Below are 22,984 nucleotides of genomic sequence, written 5' to 3'. Positions count from 1 at the left end.
GTGGGCTGGGGCTCTGCACCCTGCTGCCTTTATCTTGGGAGATGCATGCTGGCTGCCTCTCGCATCCCCTGCATGCCCGGCATCATGAGGCTCCCAGGGCAATGGCAGCAGGGTGCAGAGCCCCAGCCCACAGCAGCAGTCCACCTCCACCCCACACACATATCCAGGGGAAACATGCCTCCCCCAGGGGTGCATGCAGTGGTGGAAGCGCCCCCCCTCCATGCCCCTGGATGAACTGCGGCTCCATCCCACGACCCACCCTGTCCCCGAGGACCTATTCATCCTAGCATCTGTTCCTACCTGTGCCCCACTCCCTCCCTCACCATGGGGGCCTCAATCTGCCCTCCCCCTACTCCCCTTCCCTCCTGTGCCCCTTCTCATTTACAGACTTCCCTGCTAGGTGCTGCTCCACCCGCTGCTGGGCTGTGTTCCTGGCCACCTGCAGGCTGTGGCTGTGTGTCTGTGTGCACCCCTCCCCTTCCTGTTGCAGCCACCTGGAGCCCACACCCGGGCTGCCCTGCAGTCCTCTGCACTGCCACCATTGCCCCACAGGACAGCCCAGGGCAACCGCGATGGCAGCGGAGTGGAGCCCAGGAGCGGGCTCCAAAACCATGTGTGTGATTAATACATTAAAAAAATCATGTGAACAGTCATGGGAATGATTAATTGATTGTCGTAGTATAAAGATAATATCTATAATACAAGTTCCACATTTAAAAAAAACCCATATATTTCACCAACCCTCCCCCCTAAACACACACACAAAATGGGTCTACAAGGGGAATGACCTTGATGACTGCTCCAAAAGCTCCTTTACCAAGCAGCTGTAGTTCTTCAAATTCATTGTAGTAACGTGACAATTGCCTTTGTGTTTCTGTGAAGAATGCAGCATTGGACACCTGACCACTGGGAATAACTGTCTCTAGGCAATCTATTCCTGCCGAATCTGAAACCAAAAGATAACCAAAAGATCTGAAACCACAGTCAGAGTACTGAATGTGGAAAGTGATGCAGTGTTAATCAGCTATCAGGAATAATGACATTTTAAGGAACCATTAGCATGACATGATGACAGAATAAAAATCAGAATGCAAAACTCTTTTGCTGTGCCAAACAAAGCTTAGGTATTAATCTGAACCTTAATGAAGGCTTTTAATTTAGAATGAGTCATGCTGGTAGGTAAACAAAATCAATTCCAACAAGAACACAATAGGTATGGACATTTGAGACCAGGGGAGGAAATTTTTCAGAAAAGCCTCACGGAAGGGAAGATTAGGCTATGATTTGCATTGTTCTTTTGCTTTTTGAGTTACCAATAAAGCCAAATACCAGGAAAAGAACAGTTTGGACACTAATTCACAGCTCAGTGTTGAAGATGGGGTAGGGAATCAGGCAGCTCCTACCAGGAAACTATAGAACTTGAAAATACTATAGACTTTACCTTTTAGACTATTTTATTAAAAAACACACATACAGTTTTTCAGTATTGTAATACATCTTGAACTAAATGCAAAAGCTGCAGTTGTATATATACATTTGTGTTTACCTTTGTGTGATAAATTACTTACAACCTAGGACACAGAAAGAGAGACTGAATTTCTTACCATCTGCATTTTCTTCTGCTACAGGTATTTTCATTTGGGAAGAGTGTATAAAACTGTGTTGTAACAACTGCTGAGGACTCCACCTCTCCTTATCCTCCAAGCAAACGCATCTGGTAACAAACCAAACACAGACTTCTCAAAAACGCATGTGAACATTAGGTCGAATTTTCCCTATATATTTTTAAATGGGAAGGGAAGCAAAGCAGCATTATCCCCATTGTGCAGGAGGGACTTGCCAGGAACCCAGTGAGATAGCTGGGTCCTGGGCGCATCTCTACTTGAGGGGATTTGTTATAAGCTAGGCAGTGCCGGCAACACTCTTGACTCTTCCGGCTGAAGATAAGCCACTGTGCATCCAAGAATGATAAACTCATGAACCAGAAAGAAAGTCAGTAAGAGGGAGTGTGACTGCATAACCACAGACCTGTGGAGAAGAAGGGAGGGAAGGCAATTACAGCCTGATAAGCATTCCCAGGAGTGGGACCCAAGGCCTAGAAGGAGGACGTACTCTCAAAACCCATGTTTCCCAACTCTTGGGCAAGTGCTTTAACCAGCAGACTACTATAAAAAGGGTGGGTACCAGCCCCCCACTCTCTTCTTAATCCAGTGTTAGTCAGTGAAAGTGGGTATGGCTGCTGTGCTGTGTGCTGAGCTCAAAGCATTGGTGTAAAGCTTGCTCTGACCAGGTACACTAGCTAGGGCTAGGGACAGAAGTAAACCAGTTTAAGTGATCTGAAATGGGTTTAAACCTGTAACAGAACAGACAATCTGTACAAAAACTGCTTTCAAAATGGCCAAAACTGGTTTAAGATAAACCAGGTTGGATGTAGTATCAGACTTAACTGATTTAAGTCAAACAGTTTATGGGACTTCTGTCCCATATCCCCTCCCGTTTCAAGTTAACTCACAGCCCCCCAGCATCCCAGAATGCTTTGCAGCCCTGGGCTGTACTGTCTGTTCCACTGGAGCAGGACTGGCCTCTCCCCCAGCTATCACAAAGCTAAAGCCTCTGTTCCCAGCCAGCACCTGTCAGCTAGGTGGGATGGGGGAAGGGTGGGGACTTGCACTGTCCTGTGCTGGGCCAGGGCATTCTCCTTCCTGCTCCCCTTACCTCACAGGTAGGGGGACTTGGGAGGAGGTGGGGCTGAGCCCATGCTAGCCTGGCAAGCTGGGCTGTGAGGGCATGAGCAGCCCTTGATGGGTGCTTCCCCCACTCCTCTCCACCCCCTGGGGCAGACCCCAGCTGGGGGAGCCAGTGTCTGCCCCCCACCCTGTGCCCCTCACAGGCAAGGGCTGGAGAGGGGGTGGATGCGATCTGATCCCAGCCCAGCAAGGTGGGCTGAAGGGAAGCAAAAAGCCCCCAGCTGGGGGGCCTGCTGCCTGACTAGCTTGGTATATTAGCCCCCTACCACCCCATGCTTCTCACAGACAGGGGCTGGGGAGGGGGCAGGGCTAAGCTGAGCTGATCCCAGCCTGGCAAGCTGGGCCAGGGAAGCAAAAAACTACGGAGGGGTGGGGGTGTCTTTCCCCCATGCTGGGCAGACCCCAGCTGAGGGAGACTGGTGTCTGGCCAGGTGTGTGCACTCCCCCCCACCCCCTCTCACAGGCACAGGGCAGAGCTGAGCCAATCAGAGCACTGCTAGCCAGGCTGCAGGGGATGTAAAGCACCTCAGTGGGGACTTTTCCCATGCCAGGCAGACCCCAGCTGGAGGGTGCCAGGGCTGGGTGGTGTGCTCCCCCTCCCCACCCCTCTCTCAGAGGTGAAAGCTAGGGAGAGATTTTCTGCTAGCTCTCCCCTTCCTGCAGCTGGGGAAGCTGACAGCGGGGGGGGGAGGGGGGCGGGGGGGGGGGGGGAGGGAGGGTATTGTTGGCTTGTGCCCAGCAGTCCATCGGGCCTCTGCTGCCACTGGGTTGGGTTCTGCAGTTTTAGGCAGCTGGCCATGAGGGTTGGTATATGTGAGCACCCCCAGGCTGGCAGAAAACTATATGGATTTGTTTTCACTTTTGAATATTTTTCTTTCAGAGATAATTGCAGAAAAAAAAAAAGATGGCAAAAGAAAAAGGAATAAAACATCAGGTACATACTTTTGCAGAAAATCTCGGAAGTCAGCAGGTAAATCATTAGGAACAGTGACTGGATATTCCCTGGTAACTTGCCCCTGGCTGAGAGAAAGCAGTAGCAAGCCCAGACGCCAAACGTCTCCTTTTTTTCCAGATTTGTTGGGTAGAGCATCCTCGCTAAATCGAACTTTAGTTTGTTCAAAAACATCCTCTTTACAGATATCAGCAAGGCGCTTTGAAATGCTGTAGTCTGTCACCTTGATATTCCCTTCAGCATCTACCAGGATACTGGAAGCGCACAGAACTTTGTGCACCACGGAATTACTGTGTAAGTAGTCGAGAGCTGACAGAAGCTGGGTTGCATAACAGCGCAGCTGATCAATGGGAATAGGGGTCTCTTTGCTCAGGTATGTAGAAAGGCTGGATCCACCAACATGCTCCACTAAAATGTCTACCACAATAGAGTCGTCATGCTCTTTAAGGCTCATAGATATGTAACGTACTATGTTTGGGTGATACAGCTTCATCAGCGAACTGAACTCTGTTTCTGTACCCTGAATCTGTTTAAGAGAAATACAACATACCATGGATTAGTCAAGAGCAGTAATAGATCTCTTCTATGTCATGGGAGCAGCATTATAAGGAGTACATTTTTAACAGGGACAAGTCAACTGATATGGTTAAGAAAAGAACCATACTTATGCCCAAGACTTCAACCCATTTTTTGAGAAATATGAATAATTTGAACAAGAGTTGTTGTGACTTCATGTGCTTTTGCACTTCTTACCTCCATCATTTATATGGAAGCAAAGTCCGGTCCCTTAAGAACAACCTCTTTAGTCTGCACATTCAAGAAATTCAACAAAGGTTTCAACCAACATCCAAATTTGTGGGTGCTACACTGATAAATATTAATGGCTTTGAGATTTCTCCCATTACTAATTCTTAAACCCCTAATAATCCAAAGGTTTTGAAAGATGCCAATATAATATTGTATTTTTAAACAATATGACCAGCAGGGTCTAATGAAATCTGTTCTAATGAGAACCAAAGTTAAACACCAATGGCATCTATACATGTGCTCCAGGGTAAAAGGGAAGGCACTTTAAATTAGAGTGGCTCTGAGAGCTGCTCTAATTAAAGTGCCCATAGTGTCACATATATTCAGCGTCCTGTGCTTCAAAATGGCAGCAGGAGTGCTTTAACTAAAGCTCATTGAACAAGCTTTAGTTAAAAGTGCCCCCGTCGTCATTTTGAAAAGTGAGAACGCTGAATACGTGTGATGTGGAGGCTACTGGAGCATGCTAATTAGCATGCTCCAGCAGATTTGCAGCAGACTTGATTAATTGAGTCTGCTCTGATGTGTGTTAATTAGTATGCGTCGGAGCAGAGCTCTGTCATGTATATAGGTGCCCAAAGTTTCGGACCTGCTGACCATGCGAGTTTCCAAAATACCATTACGCTACATACTCAGGAAGGGACTGCGGAGAAAGGTGAAGGATGGAACAGCCCTAAAACTCCTTTCCTGTAGCATTTCTGGGATCCTTAGGATCTACTGCTCATCCTGGTGTTTCAACACCCCTGCTCAGGACACCTTGGTTCTCCTTTGCCTTGGCAACTTAATTATTCAGCTGAACATTGAAAGAGGTTGGTTGATATACCCTAATTCAGTAATTGGTCTCAGATTCATAAAGCTGGATAACAACAATTATACAATATATTGACAACTGGAGGAAAAGCTGTTTAATACCTGTTTTTTGCATTTATCAATCTTATCTTTTTCTTGACTTGTAAGAAATCTTCCCATTTTTTTCTGCCATTGAAGAACCCATTCGTGTACTAAGACAAAATCGCCACTCCGTATTTCCAAGGCATTGTAGACTGATTTACCAAGCTGCTCATCCCTATCTACGCATAAAATAAAGGAGAAGAAAAAACATCATTTTCCCCCTGACAGCATTCTAATAGATGGCTTTTGAATGAAATTAAAAAGCTTGTTTCTTATAAGTTTGAAAAATCAAACATAAACCTAACCCAAACTACAAGATCTGTAACTCCATTTCATTGTCTACGCAAAGTTAGCTCAATTGAAATCAAATTATACATAAACCAAACTCAAAGATTAGTGAGTAATTAAATGAGCACACGAGCACAAAATTTGCACTGGCATAAACTATTACACATTTTAAGGAATTTGTGGTTTCAGCAACTAAAAAAGCTTTTCCCCACTTGCTAGCCTCTTCAGTTGCTGATCTCTACATAGTGACATCATCATATATCCTCAATATGAAAATTAACAAAACTACATTCAAAGAAAGTAGAATTTTCAACAGCAAATCCGCTGCCCAGGTTAAGGAGCTATAGTGAGACACAATGCTGTAAAGTTTTGCTAGTTCAATTCTCACAGGTTTTCTAAAGCCCACAGGCTTATCTCAGCTTCTCATCTTGCTTACCCCAATGTTTCTTGTAAAAATTTTCAATTAGGGTTGTGTTTTCTAGTCCTAGTCTTATATATGGCCTTAAAGGTAGTATCAATATCTGTACAGTTTCAAGATTGGTAGTGAAGTCTTTTCATGAGTTTTTAGGTGTCAAGTAATAAAATTATTACTTTCTCCTCCTGGAAATACCATGAATTTATAAATTATTTCTATAGTTCTAAATACATTTAACTACAACTACTCCTAAATACAAAAATACAAATTCAACCACAAAAAAAAATCTTGCATTACTCTGCCCTACTCTTACCAGGGGCTCTCCATGTTCTTACAGCTTTCTCCCCAGCTTTGCCCATAACATTATTCAAATGTCCCTGCAGGCCGATTCACCTTCATTTAATGGACAACTAATTCATGTATTCTTCTTATGCAAACACTAACGTTTTAAAAATATTGAAGCTGTAATTGCTATTTACTCACCTATACATTTTCCTTTGTGGACAACAAGCTGCCCAGTACCAGCAATACTGAAATACAAAACTTCATGATTTCCAGGGGACTCTTCATTACTACACACAGAATACTGACGTTCCCGCCTATAATGTAAGCAAGAACATAATTTTTCTTCAATTCATAATATATTATCGGTGCATCAAAACAGGCATCAGTTTTACAACTTGCATTTGCAGAACTGTGGATTATCAGGCTTAGTCTATACTACAACATTTTCCTAGGAAACCTGCTTATATGGGTATGAAAAGATCACTTCCCCTAGCTGAAATGTATATCAGCAAAGCCTTTGGTACAGATGCGGTTGTTTTTGTGCTTTTCCTGTATTAGCCTATGTTGGTTAGGAAGATGGTGCATCTAAACTGGTAGAAAATTCCTTCTATTAGAATATGTTGTGGCTACAATAAGGGGCTTTACTGATATGCTTTTAGTGGAAGAGACCACAGCATAGACAAGGCTCAATATTCCCACTGAAGTGAATGGGTCTGTAGGAGTGTAAACTTCTGCTTGCAATAGTGACTTGCACTGAGTCTCTACCATACATACACGCTAACTGAGCAAAGCATCTAAGCCTATGCCCAAATACTGAATGCAGGCCTTCATGCTCCTGCCCCCTGGAACTAAGTACTGCCTACAATGGTTGCTGTATTTCTGAAAATAAATGGATACATATCTGATGTTTTAGCAATTTTCGAAGTGCTTTAAAGAAATAAACATATAAAGTTTTCCATTAAGTTCCAGAAATTATATTTTGTTTTAAGAGGAGTAACAAATGCAGAATCTAACTTAAAAGCCCACTTTTTTAAAGGAATACTTAGCAGCCTAGCTCCCCAAATGTAAGTCTTGTGCAAAAGGGGGAGAGATTAGGGAGCTTTTAAAAACCTAAATATTTGTAGAAAGTTCTTAATTTTTTTTTAGGGAACATAAATGACAACTTGTTTAATTCACAGTTGCCTGTAGCACTCTAAACCTAAATGTAACAGCTTTCTGCTTATACATGAAAATCAGTGCATGCAATAGTCCAGTTTAGTTTAATTGCTTGAGCTGCATGAAGAGAAATAATATTAGTTAGCTAACTGGTAAGAGTAAAATTATATTTTAAATATATTTTCATATTAATAAACTAAAGTGTTACTGGAAGCCCAAAGAATTTCTCTCATGTGTAGAATGCTTAATTCAACAGTGCACTTTGAACAAGCAATCACAGCTAGCACTTATCTCAAACACATACAGCCTAGTCTTCTGTGTTTTTCAGAGCTAAAATAAATAATGCTCTGTGGGTGTGTGGAATGTCACAAAGAACACTTAAGGACAAACAAGGCAGTCTCCTAAAACCAAATCACATAATCTACACTGTAGTAGGTCTAGGATATACCTGGATGTAACTTGACTTCAAAACTCAGCCATCAGACAATACACTCTTCCATAAAATTCAGTAATGCTACAGATATCTTAAATATATGAAAGAGTCAGCATAGAAGCTAAAAGCTCTTTTCAAAAGTCCAGTGGATCCAAAAGGGAAAAAAAAACAAACCAGTTAAAAGGAGATAAGGCATTTATGATAGTATTTTTGGAAAATGAAATATATACTAGTTTTACAAAAGCACAACTATGTCCATTTAATTTTCTAAATTAAGATATGCTATATACACCACAACATTATTTAAATAAAATGATTGAATTACATTGTACTTTACAATGAAAGATCTCATGGTGGAAAATATATAAAACCTGAAGCAATCATGCAACTCCCAGTTACGCTAATCATATGAGTAGAGATTTCCTGGAGGCTGTATTTTAACAGAAATGCCTTCCTCCACCACCACTTTACACTTTCATTTATTTGTACTGTATCCTGGTTGCTTGAATGCTACAGAGACCAGCCAGAGTACATGCAGTTCTTCCATATAAACACATCCTTCCAGGCAGTAATAACAATTATGTGAAGCAACAATAGTTAAAAGAGCAAGACTGAGCTCTTCAAGCACTACTGTTAACTGGATAGTTATTTTTCAGTTGTTTTCCATCCAATGACTTGCATGTGGCTGGAGACTCAAGTTAAAGGGTGCTGACAAATGTGGACCCCCACTCAAAAAAAACCAAACAAACCAACAATAACAAAAAACCCCCAACAAAAAACAACAGCACTTTACTGGAAGAGGAATTGCATCAGTTTGATCCAGCTCCCCAGCATCTGTATAGCTCTCGCAATTCAGCAAGGCTTTTGGAGCTTTTATCTAATAGTTGATTCAATCAGCTATTAGATAAAAGTGCCCAAAAGCCTCACTGAAGCGCATGAGCTATACAGATGCTGGGCGAGCTGGATCAAATTCATAAGATTCCTTTTCTGGGAATTCCTCTTCAGCAGGGGCACACCAAGCTGAAAGTAAATCACTGGGTTTTTTCCCCCCCCATGCCTGTAAGCACCCAAAATGATCAAAAGCACTTAAAGTGGCTAAATCATTCTTGAAAATAAGATTCTGAGTTGTGAGCAGCACCATAATATGGGTCTTGACTGGAAAATTTGCTCACATCGGCACTGGGAATGTCAAAGTTCGCACCCGGCATACTTTGCTGGTCACCAGCAAATCTATATACCTACATTTCAACAGAATTTAAGGACTACAAGAAGCTGCAGTTCTTATATTACTATTTAATTTCCCAGGGCTGAATATGCAAAAGATAGTCTGAGGAATTTTATTTTGTCTTACATTGCCAATGTCACTGAGTCAAACAGAACGGAAATTCCTACTAGATGTCATAAGGTATTTAAAAAAAAACCCCGAATCCCAAAACAGACAGAATTTTTTTCCCCCATCCGTGATTATCCTTAAATACTGTCACAAACAACGAAAGGTAATGCACATTGCTAACCCTCTCACTTCATTTCTAAGGCACACTTTTTTGACAACTGCTCCCCAAAACATTTGAAAAAAAATCAGTGTACTTGCATAGAAAATATTGGTGTCTGGTTTCAAATAGGCTAAGCATTTAGGTTTAGAACCTAAGCACTGCGTAAGTGTTCACCCTGTTTAGATCTGCCTAGATCAGGGGTTGTCAACTGGGAATACATGTACGCCTTGGGGTACTTTGAAAGGTCACAGGGGGTACACAGCGCTGCCACCCGCACCACTGCCTCAAAGGAGCAGGGCTGGAGCGGGCCACTTGCCACCCCCCCCGGGTTTACACTTATTAAAAAGGGGGCCACCAGGGGTACACTTACTTAAAAAGGTTGAAAACCACTGGCCTAGATTATAGCCGATAAATCTCTTTATAAAGATATACAATCCTCCCTACCTTCCTTTTTCAAATGTAGCCTGTAGCCACTTTTAGAAAGTGAAAAACTTACAAGACCCAGTTAAGCTGGTGGCTGACACTTCAGATAAATGTACAAACTACTACTGTGTCTATTTACAAATTCCCCTGACAAGATACAGACAAAATCTGCTCAAGCAGATGAACAGTTTTTTCAACTGTTTAAGAATTATCTAACCAATTATCAAAACAGACTTTTCCTAGAAGGCATATCAGTAATTGTCCATCACCCCCCTACACCTGCTCATGCTGATTAAATACTGTTCACTGCATGTAAGTTGACACTCAACCACTCTGTATGCATCACATGCAGAATATTTATTATCAAAGACTATTATTAAAGTTTAAAATAAAAAGCAATCCGAGGTTAGGAAATGTCAGAGTTAAGGATGGCTGTACTAACTTATTTTGACTCTCGTACATATGTATGATAACCACATACCATCTCTTTCCCCACAGGACTTCTGTTTCACCGATCCCAATGTCCCAAGTTAGCTACTGGATTACAAAGAGATGAGATGCTTTGGAAAGGAATCAGATTTGCATGGTGAAGGAGACTTGTCTAAAGAACCCCTACCTCATTTGTTTCAGACGTTGGTAGGAGGCTGGCGATTATAGAAAGAGAAATGAATGTGTCCCTGGGAGAACTGAATTCTCTGTCTCCCTCTAACAATGTCACCACTTAAAACTTTTTGCAAGTGGTCACAAATTGTGCATTCTTCATTTTCCAGCTGTCCAATCTGAGCCTTTCTGGGCTCTGATTTGGAGAAGTCCTAAGCCCTAACAGCCCACAACCATTTTCAGTGGTGATTGTCTTGAACATAAAAAGTGCCAAAGACTGCTAAATATCTAAATAAATTAACAAATCAGGTCCTATTCATCTCCAATTGAAAACACCCAAAATCAGTGGCTTTTTAAAATTTTAATTTCTGTGCCTCAGTCTCCCCAACCTCAAAAGTATAGATGTTGTCAGTTCATCATCTCTCAGAAAGATCAATATTTGTGAATTACTCAGGTCCCTAGCACATGTTCAATTAATGACGAGGTGGGATTTATTCCCCGATCCCAACAATAGCACCTCTGCCACACGTGGCATGGCAGGAAGTGCAATTTTGGGATTGGAGATCAGATCCCAACTGTGCCGTTACTATTTGTCAGGGGTGATCTTGGGCTCCCTCTGCACCAACAAGCAGAAAGTCAGGTGCCCAGTGAATGGGTGCAATCCTAGGACTGAGACTGAGAATCAGCCAATTATTGGTTCCAGCCCTGGAGATTGGGGACCTCCATGACACGCATGTACATTAAAACATGATGCAAACCAGCCACTGAATATAGAACATCTTTGTTTAACTTAAATGTGTGGCATGGAGTTCCCCAATGTACATGCAGCTAGCTGAATGCCCTGGCAGATACAGAATGGGCTCTAAGGAATGCTGGGGAGTTCCCTTCTTGGAAGCACAGAAGCGGAAAGGGATCTTGGAGTCATTATTGACTCCAAGATGAACATGAGCCGCCAATTCCAGACCGCAGCCAGCAAGGCCAGCCATACCTGGCTTAAGATGCATCCAAAGGTGCATCTTAAGCCAGCCCAGAGAGGTCCCCCGCTATGCGACTTTGGTCAGGCCGCAGTTGGAGTACTGCGTCTAGTACTGGGCGCCGCACTTCAAAAGGGATGTGGCCAGCCTGGAGAGGGTTCAGAGGAGGGCCACCCGCTTGGTGAGAGGGCAGCAGGACAGGCCCTACAAGGAGAGACTGAAGGACCTGAACCTGTTCAGCCTCAGCAAGAGGAGGCCGAGAGGAGACCTAGTGGCTGCCTACAAGCTCATCAGGGGAGATCAACAGCAAATAGGTAGAGCCCTTTTCTCCCCAGCACCACCTGGGGTGACAAGGAGCAATGGTAATAAGCTGATGGAGAACAGGTTTAGGTTAGAGACTGGAAGGCAATATTTTACAGTTAGGGTGGCCAAAATCTGGAACCAACTTCCCAGGGAAGTGGTCCTCGCCCCTACCTTGGGCAAATTCAAGAGGAGGTTGGATGATCAGCTGTCTGGGGTCTTGTGAACCCAGCATTCATTCCTGCCTGTGGCAGGGGGTCAGGCTAGATGATCTGTTCAGGTCCCTCCTGACCCTAGCTACTATGAAACGATGATTAAATTACCATTTACCAGGGAACAACAATTAAACGGAATTTTAGATCACACATTTCCTATAAAGGCATAATGAAGGCAGAGCTGACCAATCGCTACACTAATATTTAAAGCAATTTGAAGAAAGAATAGTAACAGGAGCTAAGTATTGCTAGTAAACTCAAATTCACATTTTTTTCAAAGATTGCAAAACCACCAGCAGTGGTTGCACACATTTAATATTCCTAAAGAAATATACATACAAAAATTAGATGCAATCTTTATTTTAAAAATATAACCATGGAAATAAAAACTACAGAAATGAAACCTAGATTTTTGCAAAGATTAAGAATCACAGCCCTTAAACTGGGTACCTGAAATATCCATTAATTTCTAATTTTAATGGATAAAAATATTTGTCCCAGATGGAATAGTATGGCAAATACTAATTAATATGAGAGACATCTGAATATTTCAATAAGACCTACAAATCTTCTTACATATTCCCAGGAGTTAACTGAATTGGCCAGGTTCTATTAACCAAAAAAAGGTTCCCCATGCACACTTGACATTCTTATTGTGAAGATGACCTTCAGAAAATTCAGCTGCCAAGCTGTCACTTAATTCTGCAACATGAAACTAACAGTGGTAGTGACAGAGATTTCAACTTCCACCTTTTTGTCTATTTCCAACATTGTTAACAGCAGCTATGAGAAGTATCTTTATTTATTTCATGTGGATATATAAAATGGAAATCATGTTGTGCCAAGTCTTTATAAAAAGAATTCATTTTATAGAGAGATGTATTAATTAAAGCATATTATTACATGAGTAAATGCAAGTTATTAGGGATATTTGTCTTTGCATAGTGGCCAAAAAATAAATGATCCTAGAATAGTGAAACCTTATTAGGGAAAAGATATGAAAAAGAGCATTGTAATATAAAAAAATTAATGGAAATACTGGTCGAATATGAATAATGAGGGACAATGGAGGAAGGACAACACAACTATCACAGAAGCACACAAAGGAGGCCTAAGAAATTTTATCAAAGATATCTGTACCCATTGTAAAATATTTGTGAAAAAAAATGTTTTAAAAAAATACATAAACACTGGAACAGGTTACCCAGAGAAGTGGTGGAATCTCTGTCCTTGGAAGTTTTTAAGACCCAGCTAGACAAAGCCTTGGCTAGAAGGATATAGTTGGGATGGTCCTGCTTTGAGCAGGGGGTTGGACTAGATGGTCCCTTCCAACACTAATTTTCTATGAAGGAGGGAAAAAAACAAGAAAGGAAAATGCAACCAATAACAAGAGAGTAAGAGGAGAGAACAGAGGAGCAAGGTGCTTTTCAACCAAGAAAGAATGCAGTGCAATCTGTATCAGCAACATACACATGGGGCACAGACAGAAGTGACAAATTTTGCCTGATCTGACCCTAGAAAGTGGTCTACAGTCATAAGCAAACAGAAATACACAGCTGCAGACCACTTTAAAAGGGCCCAATTCTGCAAAAATCTGAACCCACATTGCATGAGGGGTCAGATGAACATGCAAAAAGACAGAGCGCATTCTATAACTTGTGTCTCCAGAGCTACCAGGCTGTTGTTATTTTCAAAATGGGAGGGGGGGAAAGGGATGGAGGGAGTTTGGATGGATTGGAGCCCCCAAGGGGGGGCTCTAATCCACCCGCCCCACCCTCCAGCACTGAATGGGAAACTCAAAAAACAATTTCCCTCTGCTCCCTTCCCCCTCCCATTCTGAAAACAGCATCCAGGCTGGGAGGGGGAGTGGTGTTGCAGCAGAGACTGGGCTGTAGGCTGGCAGCAAGCAGATGGAATCCCCAACTCCCAGACCTAACAGTGAACTTCTGGTACCTCTGAGAAATTGCTGCAACTCATAGTGCTTCCTGCAAATTGCTATTAGAAGAAACAGGGAGCTGCTCTTCTGTCTGCACCCATGAAGGGGTGGACAGCAACAGGAAGCAAAGCTTTACAGAGCTGGTAAGTTCTGGTGTCTTGTTGGCTTTACAGTTTTTGAATGTCAACCTTCCTCTCCTTGCTCCCATATTTTTAAATAGCACTAAGCTTCACATTGTTCACAATAAAAACTATAGGTGCAGTTCTTCATGTGACAGGCAATACCTCCCTGAATCTTCCTCTTATGCCCTGGAAGGTGGTGGCACATGAACTATGGTCTACCTTTACTTCAATGCATCAGCTATTTCCACCCAATCAGGAAAGCAGTGTGGGGGAGGGGGGAGGCAGGTACTCCAGGGAGCAGCCACGCTGCCTGTGCTGAGGGGGAGGGAGCCTACATTCATGTCTAAGAAAGGAAAGGATCTGGGCTACACATGGTGTCCCAGTTGTCCAGAAGTTGGACAGCCCTGGTCTAAATGATACAAGGTCTCTTACATGGACACTAGAGAGGCCAGAGTGAGAAGAACAGGACTTCTTCCTGTTCTGCCTCAGAGGAACTAACACAAACTAATTGGCCAGGTTATTCTGTAGAGACAAGATTTGGAATTTCAGCAGCTCACACCCTCTACTGTTCCAGATTGTCCATCTGGTTTTAGCAACCATCAATCCTCTGGATCATGGTGTATATGCAAGAGATCTATGAGACCATCACATCAAGACCTTCAATGCATATGCCTAGGCAAGGGCATGAAAGAGCAGAGGCTACCTTGGACCTATCACACCCCCTTTAGACCATCAAGACAGAGTCGAAAGGCCAGACTGAGTACGGATGTTCAATGTCTCAACGGTTGTAGCTTCTGCCACAGCAGCAGATTAGAGCTGCTGCTGACTGCCTAACAAGCAGTTAGCAAGAGTGCATTTCTAGAAGTCAAGGTAATGACACTTAGCCTTTCTCCAACCAAGGAGTACTACAAGGTGGCAGAAAGTAAGGTTTTGAGTTGTCCTATAATTGTCTTACTTTGGAGGTTGCAACATTGTGGTATTTTATAGGAGCTATCCCACCATGAGCAGCCCCACCATATTGCCACCAAGCCCTCCAACCAGATTTAGTTTATCGTCATACCCAGGACCAAGATTGCCCATCAGTTCTAACAGAAATTCCATTAATCTCCTTTCACTCCATTAGACACCTAGCTGGTATCACAGGGTTTTCTTTGAAGGTCTGGTAACCAAAGGAGTCTTTCTAGGGTTAAGCCTTGGTTTACACTTTGCAGTTTTACTGATATAGCTGTGCCACTTGGGAGTCGGAAGAAAACACACACCTAAATGACACAGCTCTGTAGCTGCTCTTATACCAGCAAAATGTCCTTTTGCATGAAATAAAGATTGACTTGATGCTGTTTGGGGAACTGGCAGAAGCTGCAACCCCTTTAGGGAGTTTGCAGATGTTTCTTTACTAGCAAGTCTACTAATGGGAAACCAAGTTCTACGCTTGCTATGCTGTTCTAAGCCTCATACATCAATGACACTGAGCCCTGATTGGCTCAGGAACCAAAGTGAGTTGTTTGTTTTAACCAAAAAAAGGCATAACAACACACTCCTGAATTAAAATACTTTAAGTGGTAAACCTCTTCTAATGCTTATTAAATATTTTATCTACATCTTGTTTTAAGCAACTTTATTGCATTTTTCGTACTTAGGAGAAAGATGAAACCAATGCACTCAGTAAAACAAAAGAAAAAAAAAAAAACTCATGATAACATGTTCTGCAAAGAGACATGTTCTGCAAAGATAACATGTTCTGCAAAGGTCAGACCCCAGTCCTAAACTCCTGACCTGGTGTTCTGGGACTGAGCACCAGCTTGATCCTCCACCAGGTCACAACTCTTGGAAGAAAGAAGAATGGCATGGAAGTCCCAACAGGGAAAGACCTCCCACTGGTAGCCTCTGACTGACCTGGGGCTCCTCGCCCTGGATTGGATTCTCCCACCTATATAAGGCTTCCTGTTTCCTGGGGAAGCTGTCCAGACAAGGCTCCAGTTGCCCTTGGACTGTTCTGTTTCTCTGCCTTTTTGCTCTGCTTCTATATCTGACCATCCATTGCTAACCAAGCTTGGACTTTGACCTCTGCTTACATCTCAGGTCTTGGAACTTGGTTCTCGTAGGTATCAGACCCAGCTTGCTCCATGACCTTGCTCTGCCTAGTGTTTCGCCCAGCTAGGGCTCTGACCCTCTGGCTTTGACACTTCCTACTCCTCAGACTTTTGGCTAATAGTCTGTGTAAACCATTAGACCACCTATGCCTTGGTATATGACTTTCTGAAATCCTCTCTACTAAAAAAAATAAAAAGCTCATGAACTACTGCAAGATACAACCCTTGACATTTCATCTAACTTCTAACATTCTAAGTAAAAAAAACCTTCTACATTATCCAAAACAAAATACCACCTACTTTGAACGCCCAATGGAATGTGCACGATGTTTATTGTTCCCTCCATGTTCCAGAGAGCCTCCATTTAAATTGGTACCATATTTGAGCCCTCCAGTATCTTTTCCAGAAGGATTTTCCTGGCTGGTCAAAGCAGCAATTTCCAAACGTTCCTGAGAATTAAGAAAAAGAAAGGGATTGCTTTATTTTTTTTTTTTTTTTTTAAGATGCATGGATCAACTTCACTATTACCGTGCAAAGACACTTAGATAACTAGGTTCCCAAGATAAATTCATTCATGATGTTGGGGAAGTAGTACTGAAAATCAAAAAGAATGTCTTTCAATTACCTACTGGCAATAACACAAGGACATTTAATACTAAATACAATTTATAATTTTTGTATAATCTTCTATTTCAGTCTTTCTGATCATTTGCAAGTGAAAAATATCAGTCAACTGAAAAATAAAATACATTTTATTTATCTTAGTTTATTACATGGCAAATTTATTTAAGAAATTGCATTGATCAAAACACAAAACGTTTCTTAAAACATATCAACATCCATCAGATGCATGTCACAGGGAAAAATGAGAAATCATTTGACCTAATTTAATCATTTGATTTTCCTTATTGCTATAAAACATGTGCTCAAGTGCTTACAACCAATGTTATTACATGATTACCTGTTTTGCCATTTCCTTCTTTTTTTTCTCTTCTCTTTTCTCCTCCTCCCTTCTCTGAATCTCATCAAGAATTTCACGTTGCTGAAATACATTTTACTGTTATCAGAGAATTAAAACCAAACACAAAGTAACCTATGATCCTACCCCTGAGAGGATCTAATGACCCCAGGAGCACAAAATACTGAAGTCAAATCAATTTCTCTTAGCTACATCAATAAAATGTTATGCCAAAGAAAAAAGGAATAGGTAAAGGAAAATTACTTTTAAAGACCCAGAGCTCTCAAGTTAAAAAGGAAGTTCTTAGGGCTCATATACATGGAAAAGATATTGAGAAATAACCTGACTTGAAGATTTAAAATGCAGTAGCCATTCTGCCCTAACTTTTAATGTGGATACTTTCACCCTACAATGAACATTGTGTGGGTTAACATAAGCCATGTATTTGGTACAAAACAACCATTTGGCAGAGATTTATTATATTCCAAAATAGAGGCCAAGATACTGTAATTTTCTGACATTATAAAAGGTGTTAAACACTGGGGGTTAAAACACTAACCTCCCTCTAAAGCTGAAGACAAAATGTTTTTTGTATGTTCATGGTGGGGGAAGAGAGAGAGAGAGGAGGCGTGAGAGAGGGAAGGGAAGCAGATTCCAGATTATATCCATTAATTGTTTATAATGGATCAATAATATATTTATGATCTTGTTTCAGATGCTAGATTTTGCTGATGGTGATAAGGAACATCAGTAAATAAGCCACAGTTTTAAGGAACCTATTGGTTCAATGGACTGATTATCCATTTCTGTTGAGCAATCATTTATTAAAAAATGTATTGACCATTTAATAAGATTTCTGTTAAAGTTCCCTTCTTGAAGTGAGACTGTTTATCTAAAATGACAGTGAGACCAACCCCATTTTAATTCTTACTTCCTGTTCCTCTCTTCTTTTAACTTCTTGAATCTGACGCTCTTCTTCTTGGGCCAGTCTCTCTTGTTCTTTTTGTTGATTTTTTAGCATTTCTTCATGAAAAGATTTAGAAGGTGGCTTATTGTACTCACTGAGAAATGACTGTATGTGGTCTGCAAGCTCAAATATCATTACCTAAACAAAAGTAAACATAAATGAAATCCAGTTTCAAAATACTGTAAAAGTACAGCAACATAATGTAGTAATGAGGTACCCAATTTAGAAATGCATTTAAGTCAGTAGACTCCTATTGACAATGCTCAGTTATGCATCAGGAGAAGGAGCATGCTTTTCCTGACACAGCTATTTGACAGAATTGTAATTAGTAACTGTGACTGGTTAATCACTAACCAGAGCAACAAAGACAGTTTTCTCTATATAATTTTCATTTATATCAATCCCAATATGAAATACTCCTGATTAAGACAAATAATTTCCCAATTCTAATGATTTTATTTTTACTGAAATGGTCAAAAAATGTATTACAAAAACTGCACACTCTCCATAGACTGCTGAGAATAAATTGTTTATTTAATTGCTATTATCATATTGTGATTTTCCCCTGCATCTCAGACCCATCATTACAGCTGCAGAACCACTCTCAATCTCAGATAACTTGGCAACCTGACAAGAGCATGATGGCTCAGTTTGAAATTTTAGGCAGATCAGCAATGAAAAGCCATACTGTCAAAGCCATCAGGCCACAATTCTCCTCTCACACTAAATTTGTTTTCTATAATAAAATAGAAAGAATCACACCAACAGTTCAAACTCCTAAATATATTAAACAGAACAGATAACATGGACAGTGACTGGTATTACAAGCTCCTAATTATATCTCAACCATCATCTGAAAAGACTGCCTCAGGACACTCAGAGAATAGACCAGTTCCTGAACCCATTCAGCTGTTAGCCTCTCTATTAAGACTATCATAAAAGGTACCAATTCAGTTGACTATTATTACACGATAGATGTAACAGAATCATTTAGGATAGCTATTCCTCCATCATCCAGTTGGATGTGGACTGAGCCCATGACTCAAGGTTACTTCTAGTCCTGCCAGACAGTAATAGTTTTCTGTCACTGCCAGCTTGGGTTGGATGACCCACTGTATCAATCAAGTAATGCCCATTTTTTAATTTCAGCAATCCTAAACATGAAAAAGGCAACTATTCTTCCAAAATTAATGCTACACCATGTAAAAAGTTCTCTCTCCTCACCTGAGCAACTTACTGATTGGCCCAGATAGGGCTAGGTTTGTAGTTGCAAGAAGGTATGTGATAACAGCATACTGCACACAGTGCCTCAAGCAGAAAGAGATTTACAAGCATCTTAAATAATTAATCCTTTGCTTGCACATAATAAAGCCAGAGGGCAACATGGAAACAGAAGGCATACCGCACTGTGCATGCATCTTCTTATTCCATGCACAAAATAAAACACCTTTTCTAGGGTATCACTTTAAACTAAGAACATGTGCCCAGATACACAAAAGCAAATAAAAAAGACATTTCTAAACACTCTAAAACAGAGGTTCCCAACCTCCGGGCTGCAGCCTGGTACTGGGCTCCGAAGGGTTGGCTGCCGGTCCGCAGGAGGGTTGGCTGCTGGACCAGAAGTCCAGAAGTGACCAGCATACTGCAGACCGGCAGCCAACCCCTTTTTATACTCAGTTTAAAAAAGGGTTGGCTGCCAGTCCGCAGTATGCTGGTCTGCAGTTTCCTGGTCCACGGTCACTTCCGGTCCATCGTTTGCCAATCCACGGTCTAAAAAGTTTGGGGACCACTGCTCTAAAAGTATAACCTTCTTTCTATAGTATAACATGGGGTGCTCAATCTCAAGCCCTCAGGCCAAATGAGGCCCACAGAGGCATAACATTCAGTCTGCGGGGCTCTCCTACATTGGAAACTTGGCAATGGAGAGCAGTGGAAGCTCCACACAGCCAGCTCTAGTCTTGCCCTGGGTCACTGCCCACGTATATGGGCAATGGCCGTATCTGGATTGGGGCAAGGATGCTCTCTTTTTCCCCACCCTAACTTCCCACCCCTCGCCAATCTGGATTGGAACCACTCCAACCCTTCTTCAATCTGCACATCCAGATTGGGGCTGCCCAGGCCTGACGTGACTTGCTCCACCCTGTGCATCTGAATGGGGACTGGGCTGCTTCCTCCTCCACCATGTGTGTCCAGACTGGGACGTATCAAGGTTGAGCTGCACAACCCCCCCACAGCTAGACTGTGCTCATTCGAATGGATGCAGTCCATGGAAGTGTCTGGCACCACCCACCTGACCTGTCAGGTCAAAAGTTTGGGTACCACTGGTATAACATGCCTTTAATAGGACTAGGTATGGAAACCCCCTAAACTTCTCATAGCACAGACTACATTTAATAAAGAACCCTTTCAGAGTCTACCATCTTGTTCTTTAGTGAAAATAATTCTTTTCCGATTTATGTTTTTAGAACATATTCCTGTAGCAAGGACAGCAATTGCATACAGAAACAGAGTAGCATTAGAAAAATATTTAAAGATTTTAGTTTGTTTTAAGATAAAGTAACAACTAGAAACAAGGATGAGTATCGACATGATGTGACCAAGTAATTCTCCATGAATCATCAGCAAATGCATCGCAACTAGAGAACCCTCACCTAACTTCAGATATTAGGTCTCACTGTCTTTAGCACATTTTTACAAAAACGTCAGGAGTCCAATAGTAAACTGTTAGTTCCCAGAGGCACTGAAAATGTTTTGAGGAATATTTTTAAAGAAGCTGTCAGAGAATTATTAGATGTAATAGAACAGAAATATACCATAAAATTAAAAAACAAGCCAAGCAAATATGGCCAGACCAATGTGCGAAGGCAACTGACATAGAGGTCTACAAGGATATTTTTGCTCTCAATTTCCTATTTTAACATACTGAAGGAACTAACACTTTTAGTTTTTCTCCATGTCAAAAGGTAAAAGAAAGAAAATTAAACACAGATGTGTTTATCTGTAGGATATTTCTATGCAGGTAAACATGTATAAAAATGAGCCTGGAAGCAGAATTTACAGTTTACAAAGTGAGGTATAACCATCTCCTAATTTTGATATATTTATAGTTCCATATTTTGACAATAGTTAACTTTGCAACATTTTCAAAACTCTTTAGGAGTAAATGAGGCTTTTCACAAACAAAAAAACTCTTACCTCTCCACAGCACTGTTTTGCCAACTCCTCCAATTGTTTTTTTAGTAAATTAATGTTTTCATTTGACAAGCCTTTTGCATTTTTTAGCTCTATTTCAGGGACACTGGGAGAAGGAAATCAGAAGAAATGCATGTGTCAAGAATCAGATGCATATCAGAGATCATGTACACTACAAAACAGGTCAATGAAAGGTTTTCTTGGCAGTGAGCCAACAATCACTATTCAATACCCAAACAAGTAATTTATTGTCCACAAGACTACTGAACAAAACTACTTTATCTACAACAGTCCAGTTTCCTAGCTCTAGAGGGTCTAAACAGTTACAACTAGCAGAACTGTTTGGATATTCCTGCTGGCTGTGCTAAGTAGACCTCTTACCAATAACTTCTTTTTTAAAAGATCATACAGGTTTCCTTCACCAACCGCTGGGGTTAGGTTCCTGAAAGTTCCCGTGGTTGGCAAAACTGTGGTTGGCAAGACAAAAGGCTTATTGGAAAAATGGCAAGTGACGGGTTGATGCACGGCCACAGAAAACCATGGTATACTGCGGTAGCCAAAATGGTATATAGAATATTAAGCGTGGATACTCAAAACTGTGGTTGGCGAGGGAAACCTGTACTGAAAATGTGACATATTACTGATTTGAGATATGGATGTTTTAGATTTAGATTCCCTTATCCAATACACTGGCAATATACAATTAGTCTGAGCCACACACTGCATTAGAATATATTAAGATAAATAGCAGCATGATCTTTTAACAGTTTAAGCTTCTTTAGGCATAAGAAAAAAACATCTGCAATTATGCTAGCTTAAATAATACAAACATTAAGGGTTGCCAAGCCATTTGTTTCAGGACATAATCAAATCCAAATCACCATTTGGTTAGGAATGTTTCCCTTTCCTATTCAGAAAACAATTGGTGCTCAAAAACAAATGGGTGTACTAAAATGGAGTCACTTTTGCGTTTGGAGTATCTAGCAGTGGACAATGTCACAAACAGATGTGCTGTATTATCCACTGGCATATTCGACCAGAGTAAAACTTATCCAGAAAATTATGGAAGTACTATCAAGGCCAAACCCTAGACAAGGACATATCATCTGAAATCCTTTTCTATAGTTTGAGAGAAAAATACCCATCAGTGCACCAAAAAGCTTATTCAGCACCATACAGAACAGCAGATTTAAATAGGGCAAATGCATAACTTTAAAGATAATTATTTTGCCTCTTATTCAGTAAAGTCACATATTAACTTTAAGTCCTCAAGTAAATTCACTAATTTCTATAGAAATATGCACTCTCACAGTTCAAGCTGCACATGTGGTTATGTACCTTGCTGAACTGGAGCTTAAAATGCTAACTGACATTGTCAGCTGTGTCACATGAGGAACAATGCAGGATGATGCATTTCAAATGCACGATTCAGAAGGATTGCTCATTGCCAGATGGATCACTCAAGAAGTCCCCCACTTCTGTACCCCACATCTAACAAACAGACATGTTCAAGGCCAGAATAAAAGCAATGAATTAGATAAAATTAGAGGTGCACCAGTACATCGGTCCCATATTGGATCGGCACCGATACGGGGATAATTGACAGTACTGGAAATTGGTTATTTTTTCCTGATGTGGCTGATAAATGCTCTGTGCATATGCACAGATGCAGCATGCATGTGGCCAGGAGCACAGTCCGGTGGCCTGGAGAGCAGCATCTGGCTGTTAAGTCTGTTCTGGGGAA

The 22,984-nt window shown here is 41.4% G+C and overlaps 1 protein-coding gene across 1 annotated transcript in view; it reads right to left on the bottom strand.

Moving 5' to 3' along the window:
* The window catches only part of EIF2AK4 (eukaryotic translation initiation factor 2 alpha kinase 4), a 72,986-nt gene that overhangs the window by 44,554 nt on the left and 5,448 nt on the right, over positions 1–22,984 (bottom strand). Inside the window, exons 4-12 of the mRNA XM_025197753.1 lie at positions 21,244–21,346; positions 18,013–18,186; positions 17,085–17,165; positions 16,424–16,572; positions 6,581–6,696; positions 5,416–5,573; positions 3,690–4,225; positions 1,605–1,714; positions 789–946 (exon numbers count right to left, since the gene is read on the bottom strand). Coding sequence (XP_025053538.1) covers positions 789–946; positions 1,605–1,714; positions 3,690–4,225; positions 5,416–5,573; positions 6,581–6,696; positions 16,424–16,572; positions 17,085–17,165; positions 18,013–18,186; positions 21,244–21,346 — 1,585 coding nt within the window. The remainder of the gene's footprint in view (positions 1–788; positions 947–1,604; positions 1,715–3,689; positions 4,226–5,415; positions 5,574–6,580; positions 6,697–16,423; positions 16,573–17,084; positions 17,166–18,012; positions 18,187–21,243; positions 21,347–22,984) is intronic.

The sequence above is a fragment of the Alligator sinensis genome, unplaced genomic scaffold (assembly GCF_000455745.1).
Source record: "Alligator sinensis unplaced genomic scaffold, ASM45574v1 scaffold262_1, whole genome shotgun sequence".
Classification (NCBI taxonomy): Eukaryota; Metazoa; Chordata; order Crocodylia; family Alligatoridae; genus Alligator; species Alligator sinensis.
The sequence above is the reverse complement of the archived record's forward strand: the minus strand, read 5'-3'. Positions and strand labels throughout refer to the sequence as shown.